Source organism: Cololabis saira, chromosome 6 (genome assembly GCF_033807715.1).
Source record: "Cololabis saira isolate AMF1-May2022 chromosome 6, fColSai1.1, whole genome shotgun sequence".
NCBI classification, from domain to species: domain Eukaryota; kingdom Metazoa; phylum Chordata; class Actinopteri; order Beloniformes; family Belonidae; genus Cololabis; species Cololabis saira.
Window position 1 is genome coordinate 29,837,226 of NC_084592.1, and position 12,414 is coordinate 29,849,639.

Here is a 12,414-nt window from a genome sequence, read left to right on the forward strand (position 1 = left end):
CCACTGGAGCCTACCTTATTATTGCTGCATTTATATCCAACAGATCTCAATTTGAAACCCCAAGAACATAAATGTATTGATTTTGCTGTATTGCAGGCAAAAAGGATTATTGCTCTTAATTGGAACAAAACGGATGCACCTACAATCGGTGCTTGGATCAAGGCTATGGCACAATGTAGGACAATGGAGAAAATAACATATACATTAAAAAACAAACTCAGGATGTACGAGGACATCTGGAATCCGTTTGATCAATTTATTAAAAAAGGAGATACAGGGGTGCTTCTACGAGAGGAAAATGCAGGGCAGGTTACCTAAATTTCAGAATAATGGTGAACCTCGGAAGGAGAAGGATTTTGGAGGGAGACAGTAAAAGTGTAATTTTTGTTTACTTGTTTTGTTTATGTATATCTTTAATTTGCTAGGAGGTACCATCAGACTGTATTTACAATATTGTTGTATGTTATTTTGTACTAATTTTGGATCTTATAACAAGAGAGATGTAAAGAGAGAATGGACGTGGGTGGGGATGGGGTGGTTAAAGGAGCTTGAGGCAGGATTGAGGCAAGATTTATGAAAAAGATTCGTATACGTTTTAAGTTTTCTAGTAATAATGTCAGATGAAGCGTTCCAAACCAAAAAGAATGAGCCCTCTAACGTATCTCTCCGTTGCCTTGAACAGGCTGTGTGCTGCAAAATGTGCTGCAATTGTGGGGCCGAATTTCCCGCGCTGTCCCGCGGATGTGACGTCACATGACGCTGCATGTGCGTTCTCCCCGTTCTCCCGTGCCGGCTTCACTGTTGGCTGCAGTACCCCCGACGGCCGTCGTGGCGAAGGGTGGCGCTAGAGAATCTCATTTCTTAAAAGGAGCCTCATGCTCCTTTAAAGCAGCACTATGTAACTTTTCAACCTTAATATAATATTTCCAGAGTCATTGTGATGGTACATGAACTTACAACAGGTTTAATGACTCCTCTGTCATGGTCTGAGGGGTCTGTATCGCCTTCACTGGCACTATGTAACTTTGAGGAGCATGGTAGGAACCCTGCCATACTACTGGTAAAGCACTACCGCTTTTGTCCAAGGGAGCCGCCAAACTCAACAAAAGCTGAAAGTTACGTTGTGCTGCTTTAAGACTGCCTCCCCGCCCCTCAGAATGAAGCACAGAAAAGAGGTCAGAAGCGGTAAAACTAGAGACATGGCCCACAGGCTGAATTTCTGTTTTATGTAGAAAAAGCAAGCTTTAGATTGTTTTTAAGACATTCAAGGCCTGTTTAAAATATGCATTAAATGCCATAATAGGTCCCCTTTAATGAAACAAAATGTACTGTGTAATAAGAACAGAAATACACGATGAACATAACTCAGGTATTGCAAGAGTTATTTTTCTTTCGCTGTATGACCTCTATCTCTATATTGATAGAGATTTCTCGATGGTGTGGTAAAGAGTAACAATTCAAATGAACTCTTAAAGGGGACCTATTATGAAAAACACGTTTTTTCGACATTTACCCTCATAAAAGGATCAGTTCCAACAGCATGGACCCGGCAACTGCACACGAGTCAGCGGTAAGTGACGTTAATTTTTTACGTTATTTATATTTGTATGAGCTTTGCATGGGCTAAGTATTTAGCTGAGCTCCGGAGCACCGGGGCCGCTCACGGAGCTGCCGGAGCTGCCGGACCGGTGAGGAGCCCCCGGGCCCCGACCTCCGAACCCGGTTGCCGGCGGCTCTATTAGTACCGTAATACATTTTCTTCTCTTTCAGATCTTCCAAGCAATGCACCTGGAGCTGTTCAACGACACATTCAGAAGACGCACGGTCCTTCCTTGAGCCAGCAATGTTATTTATATATTTTAACAATAAAGTTGCCATTTGTGAAAATTCCGTGTTGTGATTTCTTTACAGTTAACATGATTCATTTGTCTTGTAACATAAATGAAATGAGGAATTGGAGTAAATAACTGTGGTGTAACTGTTTAGAATTAAAATAAATCTTCCTGTCTGAAGACGAGGTGACTAAAGGCTGATTTATGGTTCCGCATTACACCAACGCAGAGCCTACGGCGTAGGTACGCGCCAATTTAACGCAGAACCGCGGACACGCTTTGCTACGCAGCAGCAGCACTTCTCCCTGGAGCGACGCTTATTCTCCTCCCCTGCTACACGTCATTCAAGCAGCCAATCAGCGCAGAGCCTCATTATCATAGCCCCCCCTCCCCTCAGAGTGCAGCACAGAAAAAGGCTTTAGAAGCGGTAAAATTAGAGACATGGCCCACAGGCTGAATTTCTGATTTATGTAGAAAAAACAAGCTTTAGATTGTTTTTAAGACATTCAAGGCCTTTTTAAAATATACATTAAATGCCATAATATGTCCCCTTTAAAGGCAAATGGGATTGGTATCAGGGGGGCTGATCTGAGCTCTTACTGTATAAATTAATGTGAATAGTGTGTCTCTTTATTCTACTTTCTTGGTCTGCACATTAGAATGTTTGGAAAAAACATTTTAACAGTCCATTTCATTCTTTTTTTTTTTTTAAACAGTGAAATATACTGAGAGCTTATACTCAATATGCCACCAACTAAAAGGAGTTGGTAACATGCAATCAGAACGTTTTATGAACAGATATTGAATGTTTCTGGTTACATAAGAGCATCGAAGACAACTTTTTAAATGGATAAACACATACAATATAGTCTTAATACAACAATAATAAAAATATCAACCAATAATAGGCCATTGCTTCACTTCTTGTAAAGTATGAAAAAAACATCAGTACTGGGACTGGTGCACGCATCAACCTTTTCTTTGCTTGAAAATGCTCTACATCTGTTGGAGACACTTATATCGTCAAAGTGACCATTTATTTCAAATTTTTGCAGTTTGAACAGTTATATTTGAGAGAAAATTATTTCTTCTCCTGGAAAGCCTTTTTCTCTGAGATGCTGACATTATCTTCTTGATACTCTTCACTGATTGACAGGCAACAAAACCTTTGTGGATATTAGAGTTTCCACTGAAGCAACAAAAACAAATCACATCCTAATATAACAATGACACGTTGACTCAAGTAGACCTAGTGATTCACTACTGACATCTTGTTCAAACTGATAGACTGTATATGATAAAGTAAGAAAAATATATTCTACTCATAAAAGGAAAACCCTTAGATCCCAAGAGAAAATACAAATGACAGTGATTGTAATAAAACAGAAGGCATTTTTCTTTCAAATTAGATTTAAATAACTCTTTAAATGGTGGTGGTTCATTGAGTCTGAAGAATGCTTGTAAGTAGCTCTGCTGGCACAGAGCTGGGAGTAGTGGGGGCACTGGATGTCAGTAAAGATCACTGGGTGACTGTCAACATTATTAATGTATTAATGTTTTCAAAACTGGTTTTGTCTGTGTGGATAATTGTTCCTTAGGAGCTCACCCATGCAGATGCCATTCCTACTCATCACAGTTGAGCCTTAGAGGTTAGAATGTTTGTATAGAGGGCTTAGTCCAGGATTTCCAGGTTTGCGGTTCAGTCCTGCAATCGGAAATATGAAATGAGCTTGTATGTAAGTTAGGGCTGCAGCTATCGAATATTTTAGTAATTGAGTATTCTACTGAAAATTCCATCGATTAATCGAGTAATCGGATAAAACTTTTTTTTTTTGTTAAAGAGCAATTATAAATTTACATAAGAAAAATAAGACATTTTACCTAATAATGAACCACTCGTTTCCTTTTTTTAGACAATGTCTTTATTTTTAGATGAACATTGTTGAAAACAGTCAACAGCAATTAGGAATTAACAATTAGGCACATTCTTAGGAAATGTGACTAGAACAAAATAAAATAAATAAAACACAACTGTTTCCCTGCAAGTACCAAAAACATTTGGCATTAATACAAATTAAAAAAAAAATACTTTGTCCACAAGTAACAGTCATAACAGTCTTTCCCTTTGGGATTATTTGTGGCATATAGGCAGCAAAAACATTTGAACTAGAACGAGTCCATGCATTTATGTTGTGCAATATGCAGAAGAATCAAGACAAGGGCCACACCTTTTTATCTGTCTCTCTCATGGCATGTGTGTGCAAACCTTTAAAGGAGCACTTTATTGCAGTGAAGAAAGGTAAGCATATCAACATGCTCAGGGGTGAGGCTTGCCCTCTTCTTTGATACGATGTTACCTGCAGCTGAAAACAGACGCTCTGATGGCGTTGATGTGGCTGGAATACACAGCAGGGACCTTGCCAGCTCTGCCAATGTTGGATACCGTGCTGCATTCTTTTCCCACCAAGTCAGTGGATTCTCCTTTTTGGACAGGGGATGTTCTCCAAAATACGCAAAGACCTGTGGAATAAGTGTGACAACAACAATTTTAAAAATATTTTATTTATACATTTTTTTGCACTACTTTCAGATGTATAACAGTTATTATCTATAGTAAAATTTTTCTATCACCATTATTGTGAAAATTGTTTGAGACAAAATTAAAAAATATTTCCTTCACCTCCTGATGTACAGCTTGGAGAAACTCCTGCTCCTCATCTTGTTCTTCGTCACTGGTGGTGGAGTCTGAATCGAGGAAAGATGTAGTCTTCTTTGCATGTGCTGCTGGTGGGGAGTCCTGTGCTGTGCTGTCTGCTCCATGTATACTTGCAGTGGGCTGCCTCACTTGTTGTTTGGCTGCAAGAGCCATGGCTTGTACTGCGCTTTGAACCTTGACTACTTCCTCAGCAACCAAGAACCTCAGTTTTCGAAACCTGGGATCCAGAGCAGCAGTGAGTAGGGTGATATTTGGAGATTCGGGAGTAAATTCAAGTAGTCCTTGCCATCTTTCTGTGACCTGTTGTGTTGCATGAGTCTGGAATGAACTCACAGGTGCAGTCTCAAGTTCTTGGCTCTGTATGTTTTTTTTAAGTTTGTGCACAAGATGTGGAAGTGCAGAGAGTGTGACATATTGTTGTCCACTCAGAAACACTGTGGCTGATTCAAAGGGCTCAAGGACCTGATTCAGCTCCTCAATAAGAGTCCATTGTTCAGGTTTGAGGTCCAGGTAGTAGGGGTGGGCGGTACACCGGTGTCATAGTCATCACCGGTGTGAAACTGCGCCACGACATGGATTTTGCAATACCGTCAATACCGTAATAAATCAATTATAAAATAATAAGCCTAAATAAGGAATTAAAAACGTCGGTGATATGCAAGGTTTGCTGCCGTGTTGTGACAGCAAGAGGGGGAAACACAAGCAACCTGTTTCATCACTTAAAAAACACGCACGCCCGTGAATATGAAGAGCCAACCCGGGCCAAAACGAGCGCAAGCGGGACCAGCAGCTGGTCCCGCTGGGACCGCTGCTCCGCTGGTGCTGCTGCAGAACCAGCGGAGCAGCGGTCCCAAGACTACACAGCTTTCACTGCAGGCATCGTTTACTGCTACACCTTACGACAAGAGTAGTAAGAAATGCAGGGCTTAAAGTATTCCGGCACCGTGCCGCATCTCCGGCGTACGGAGTTTTTTTTCTCGGCGTGCGAGTTTGACTGCTTTAAAAAAAAAAAAAAAAAAGGTTTGAGAGAAAAAAAAAGGTTGAGTCAACCGAGTTCGTCTACCAATGGAATGAGAGGAAAGCAGCTCTGGCGCTCAACCAAACTAAAACTAGCCAATCAGAAGTGGAGCTGGGCGGGTCTTTGACGGCAGCGGAGCGCATAGCGCTGTTTCAACCTGCTGGAATACCAGTCACCGACTTCAAGATGGAGAAAAAAATAATGAATGTCGGTTTAAAAGAATCTTTTTGCCCAAAAGAAAGAAAGAGTGACAAAAAAATACCCATAACCATGTTCTTCTCTCGAAAAAACACACCTGTACCGCGGGCTTTAGAAGAAAATTAGAGAATAAGAGAATAAAATTAAGGGAAATTTTCCACCACCCGCTGTCCAACCAGCCCAACCGAGGTCCAGTATTACAGGTTTAGGTTTACAGTATAGGTTTACAAAATATTTAAAATATAATATAATAAAAATAAATATATATATATATATATATATATATATATATATATATATATATATATATATATGTATATGTAAGATCTTTAGGTTTTTTGCCAAATAAATATGTTGAGAATGCATAATACTCTCCCATGTCTCTTTTTGATAAGGATACTACCATTTACTTATTATATTATGAAAATATTAACCTCATTCACATAAAGGGACAGGACAGGCTACTCCTCCCAAAACGTACCAAAAAATACCGTGATATTATACCGTCACCGTTCAAAAGATGAAAAATACCGTGATATTAATTTTAGGTCATATCGCCCACCCCTACCAGGTAGTGTTTCCCTCTCTGGGTCACTGCTGGGTCGGAGAGTGTGGCAGTCACTGGCCATCTCTGTTCTTGTAGCCTGGACAACATGGCATAAGTGCTGTTCCACCGTGTGGCAACATCTTGCACCAGCATGTTTTCCTTGCAACCCATTTGTTTCTGCTTGTCCTTCAACTTCGTACATGCCAGTTCACTCTTTTTAAAATGTTCCACAAGGCTTCTCGCAGCAGCAACACACTTGGAGATAGCCTGGTGGAATTTCAGTGAGCTTTGCACAACCAAGTTGAGGGTATGCCCTGCACATCTCACTGATGCCCATCCGTGTCTTCCTTCCAAGATCTTTGCTGCTGCTACGACATTGGCACCGTTGTCATGGACTACAGCCTTGATTTTCTTTGCTGGAATATCAAATTTGGCAATCACCTCCTCAATCCACCCTGCAATATTTGCAGCTGTGTGTCTCTCCTCAAGGGGCATCGTCATCAGGGAGTGGGACACCATGTTCCAGTTCTTCCCAATATAGTGGCATGTCACCCCCATATAAGCCTCTGTTGAGATGCTTGTCCAAATATCAGTAGTCAGTGCAACGCTGTCGGTCTCTTGTAGAGCTTGCTTCACCTTGGCTTTGATGACTTCATACTTTTTCTCCATCTGTTTTGTGAAGTACGTTCTTGATGGAAGCTCGTACTTGGGATGGAAGGTTGAAACCATAGCTTTAAAACCACTATCCTCCACCATGCTTAGTGGGCGCATGTCTGTGACTATCATGCTCGGGGCTACATAATGGCGCTTTGTAGAGGAATTTATCCATGCGAGACTGTGATGATTGACTGAAAAATAAGAGAAATAATACATTTGTTAATTGCAATTATTAAGACTAAATTATATAATACAGTAGGTTCATGGCTGTGCATTTAAAAACCCTGAAGTTGACCAAATCCACTGCCTTCACTCAAAAAACTAAGGATCTTACCAAGAAAATGTCTTATGTCTAACCTAAAAATGCCATTACACCTGATAACACAAATAACTTAAAAGGCTGTGTTTTTCCCACATGTTTCAATTGAACTTTCATTTGTGTCAAGCATATTTTAAGTTCTAGTTAAGTTTTAAGTTAAAGTCTTGATAAGATTTTGAGTTTTGGCAGTGTTCAAAAATAAAATTGAGCCCTGCTCTATTGGAGCACATTAGGCACCAGCGCTACTGGATGTTTTATCCATCAATGAGTACAGAGTTAAAACTGATAACTTCCCAGTTCGCTTTATTACGTTTTTATTTTTCACCCTCATCACTCTCCAGCTCTGTGTTTTTACAGATTAATTAATTAGCGCTACAATAACATAAATTTACCTTGTCCCGGGTGACGGTCCTCCTCCGCTCTCAGAGTAAACGGGGTGCCTTCGGTGGAGATGCTGCAGCATTGATGACGTGCTGTTATGGTATGCAAGCGCTGTCTTGCAGTGAATGCAAGTTACAGTGTTCGCTTTGGTGTCCAACTTAAAATGCTCCCACACTTTAGACATTTTCTGTCTTTTCTTTGTGCATTTGTCTTCGCTTTCGTCGCCTTCTCCTCTAGAACCAAACATATCTGCCGCCTCCTTCTCCACGTGCGTGGCGTGAGCGCGTTGTGTCGCATTAAATGATGTCCGGGCGGAACAAAAAAAAAAAAAAAAAAAAAATTTTTTTTTTTTTTTTTTTTTTTAATTAAACGATTCCTCGAGGCAGAGAAAATTCCTCGAATATTTTTTGTAATCGAATTACTCGAATTATTCGAGGAATCGTTTCAGCCCTAATGTAAGTACAACCTCCAGCTTTGTGATGACTCGCAGCCATACAAGAGTAAAGGAAGAACCACAGCATTATCTAACTTGAGTGTTTTGCTGTTAGGCAGTTGGTTAAGTTGGTTCAGAACTCAGTTGCAATGCCTGGCCAGTCTGACTGATTCTGCTGTTGATTTTTGTCCAGAGAGGCATCATAGGAGATGGTGCTTCCAGTGGTACTTTAAGCTGCAAGTGATGATCATTGGTGGATGTTGATTGGTTGGCATTGCTTGATTGGGCACTTCAGTCTGATTGTCAGACCAGTTTTGAAGCTTCAGAGAAGTGATCAAGTATCAACTGCAGGTCAGAGTCCTTGTGGGCAATGAGTGTTGGATCTTTGAATTATGAGTTTGAAGGAAAGCTTTTTTCGTTATCGCTCTCAAATGTACAGTAGTTCTGCTCTCCCTTAAAGGAGCTTGAGGCTCCTTTTAAGAAATGAGACTATCTAGCGCTACCCTTCGCCACGACGGCCGTTGGGGGTACTGCAGCCAACAGTGAAGCTGGCACGGGAGAACGGGGAGAACGCACATGCAGCGTCATGTGACGTCACATCCGCAGCCCAGCGCGGGAAATTCGGGACCGAATTGCAGCACATTTTGCAGCACACAGCCTGTTCAAGGCAAAGGAGAGATACACTAGAGGGCTCATTCTTTTGGGTTTGGAACGCTTCATCTGACATTATTACTAGAAAACTTAAAATGTATACGGATTTTTTTCATAAATCTTGCCACAATCCGGCCTCAAGCTCCTTTAAAACTCTACAATCACACTCAAAATGACCATACCTTTGTACAACCGTTCTTCTTCACGATTGTCCTTACAAAGGTCATGGTTTACAATTTTAGCCTCTCTTCTTGCACTTAAGCTTCTACCTGTGCTAGTGAAACTTCTAAATTTCAATTTTAGATTTTTGCCCTAAGATTTCTGTATAATACTATTAAATGTCTCAGCCAGAAGAGTGCCAGATACAACCCTGGCTCCTGTAAAGATGATTACTGGTTAACTCGATTGAGCAAATCACTTGCCAAGATGGATCACACAATCCATCTAATAAATACAGTCAATCACAACTTTGTTAGAAGGCAGAAACTCTGTGAAAACCATTGTACACTCTTACACCATCCAGCAGCTGTATGCACCAGTTAATGTGTGAAAAAAGTTACTCAAGTACTGTCAGGGTATTTTTTTTCAACCGTTTCTCAAACAAGAAGCCCTAAAGCCAATATGCGAAAACTCCAAGTACGTTTAGTCAACAAAGTATTTGATTTATAACAACTTCAAAATGCATATGCAACAAATGATGGCGCCCCCAACAGGAGCAACATCCGCAACAAAACGCAAAAGAACGCAAGATCCATTTTCTCCACCCCAACGTAGTGGGTATCATATGAAACTATAAAAAGTTACACTTTCAGATGATACAAAACATAATCTTTTCTGGGACGACCACTTCATGCCTAGCTCAAAACAAACAGGAAGCCAAAATTCATATTTCACAGCCAGCACATCAGATTGCGTTTTCATCGCACACTACGTCAGCAAATCCCAAAGCTATTCCGGCCAAAGGCAGTATGTTTTATTTCTTTCTTTATTTCCTTAGCGTTTCGTTGTCATTTTCAGTCTATCCACACCATTCTTTGACCAAACTTCACGGCTTAATCCTTCATAGTAGTGAAACTGCTTCATGCGCCGTCATTTCATATCCTGCCGTTCGCGGCCATTTTGTGGACTTATCGTGGCTTTTGGGAATTTACGTAAACTTTGTTGACATTTAACATATCCCGAGCATTCAAAACCTTTATAAAATCTATGTGCTTTAAACTATTCTCATGTAACGTGGTACAGTTGTACTCAAGGAGTTTCTGAATCCAGGCAGTGGTGTCTTTTATAATAAATGCATTGCTATCCTGGTGTTTTCCACTGTGCAAACTAAAAAAAAATTAGACGAGGATACAAATTTCATTTTTTTTCTTTGGTTTATCACAATTTGCTCAGGCATGTGAACATTCACAATTTTGTTGACACTGGAAATGTATGCTGTGAGGTCTTAGCTATCCATTGAGACAAGGATTATGCATATTGTCCTTATAATTGTGGAGATATTGTTGATTTAATTCGGATAGTCCTGTTCAGGCGAAATTCACCTCCAAAATCCCTAGGGGTCAACAGGTTAATTGCCTTTTGATTATCCCTTATATTCCTTCTCCTCCCTCAGCAGTGCAAAACTATACTGTCTGACAGTGGAAAAACATTTTTAAAAGTCAACTAGAATTAAAATGTATAACTTAAAATAATAAACATACCTGTGAGAGGACAAGTAGGACAAGATTCACAAATGTATTTCTGATGCACACAAAAATATAACCTGATTTACAAATGGCTTTAGGTCTTTGGACTTTGGACATATTTGTGTATGGATCTTTGAGACTCCCCTGACTCGCCTCAACCCACAAATGTCTTTTTAGATATGGAATGATCTGCAACCAATCAGATATCTTACTTGACCATCGGATCAGTCTTTGCTACATGATTCCGGGGGATAATGCAGCAGTTCACAGAAAACATACAAAATATTTTATAAATTAATGTATTTCAAATTGTTTTATTCATTTTAACCTGTTCACCCCTAGGGATTTTGGAGGTGAATTTCGCCTGAACATGCCTATCCAAATTAAATCAACAATATCTCCACAATAGGGCTGCAACGATTCGTCGACGTTGTCGACAAAAATCGATAATCAAAATTGTCGACAATGAATTCCATTGTCGACAATTGTCGCCAGATGTGTTTTCGAGTGAGGCGTCTCACTTCAATACAATCTCTGCCGAGAGTCGCGCATGCACGATAGCGTCTCAGTGCAGCTGCGGGTAATAAAACTTAAAAAGTTTGGGAGCATTTTAGCCTGGATACCCCGAATACAAAGATTACTTGCAAGAAAAGATTTAAGAAGTCTGGCGGTTTTGAAAGAATAACAAGAAGATGCAATAACCTTAAAAAAGCCTGAGGCATGAAATCATTCACATAAAATCCTAGGCCCCATCCATCCATCCATCTTCTTCCACTAATCCGGAACCGGACTTCCCTCACCCCAGACAATTCCTCTACACCGCGTTCCAAATTATTATGCAAATTGTATTTAAGTGTCATAAAGATTACATTTTTTGTTTTTCAATTAAACTCATGGATGGTATTGTGTGTCAGGGCTCTTTGGATCACTGAAATCAATCTCAGACACCTGTGATAATTAGTCTGCCAGGTGAGCCCAATTAAGGAAAAACTACTTAAGAAGGGCGTTCCACATTATTAAGCAGATGACCATTTCCAAGCAACATGGGAAAGAAAAAGGATCTCTCTGCTGTCGAAAAGCGTGAAATAGTTCAATGCCTTGGACAAGGTATGAAGACCTTAGATATTTCACGAAAACTTAAGCGTGATCATCGTACTGTAAAGAGATTTATGGCTGATTCAGAGCACACACGGGTTCGTGCAGATAAAGGCACAACGAGGAAGGTTTCTGCCAGACAAAAACATCGGATTAAGAGAGCAGCTGCTAAAATGCGATTACAAAGTAGCAAACAGATATTTGAAGCTGCTGGTGCCTCTGGAGTCCCTCCAACATCAAGGTGTAGGATCCTCCAGAGTCTTGCAGTTATGCGTAAACCCTCTATTCGGCCACCCCTAAACAACGCTCACAAGCAGAAACGGCTGCAGTGGGCCCAGGAATACATGAAGACTAATTTTCAAACAGTCTTGTTCACTGATGAGTGCCGTGCAACCTTGGATGGTCCAGATGGATGGAGTAGTGGATGGTTGGTGGACGGCCACCATGTCCCAACAAGGCTGCGACGTCAGCAAGGAGGTGGCGGAGTCATGTTTTGGGCCGGAATCATGGGGAGAGAGCTGGTTGGCCCCTTTAGGGTCCCTGAAGGTGTGAAAATGACATCTGTAAAGTATGTGGAGTTTCTGACTGACCACTTTCTTCCATGGTACAAAAAGAAGAACCGCTGAAGAATGCTTTCCGTAGCAAAATCATCTTCATGCATGACAATGCACCATCTCATGCTGCGAGGAATACCTCTGCATCATTGGCTGCTATGGGCATAAAAGGAGAGAAACTCATGGTGTGGCCCCCATCCTCCCCTGACCTCAACCCTATTGAGAACCTTTGGAGCATCCTCAAGCAAAAGATCTATGAGGGTGGGAGGCAGTTCACATCCAAACAGCAGCTCTGGGAGGCTATTCTGACATCCTGCAAAGAAATTCA

At 40.8% G+C, this 12,414-nt stretch overlaps 1 protein-coding gene across 1 annotated transcript; it reads right to left on the minus strand.

Annotated features, from left to right (window-relative positions):
- Positions 1 to 4,100: 4,100 nt before the first annotated feature.
- LOC133445606 (E3 SUMO-protein ligase ZBED1-like) lies at positions 4,101 to 7,067 on the minus strand. The gene is made up of 4 exons (XM_061722929.1): positions 6,333 to 7,067; positions 4,933 to 5,076; positions 4,513 to 4,848; positions 4,101 to 4,352 (listed from the first exon to the last, which is right to left on the minus strand). The coding sequence occupies exons 1-4, from the start codon at positions 7,065 to 7,067 to the stop codon at positions 4,101 to 4,103; spliced, it is 1,467 nt and encodes a 488-aa protein (XP_061578913.1).
- Positions 7,068 to 12,414: the final 5,347 nt, after the last annotated feature.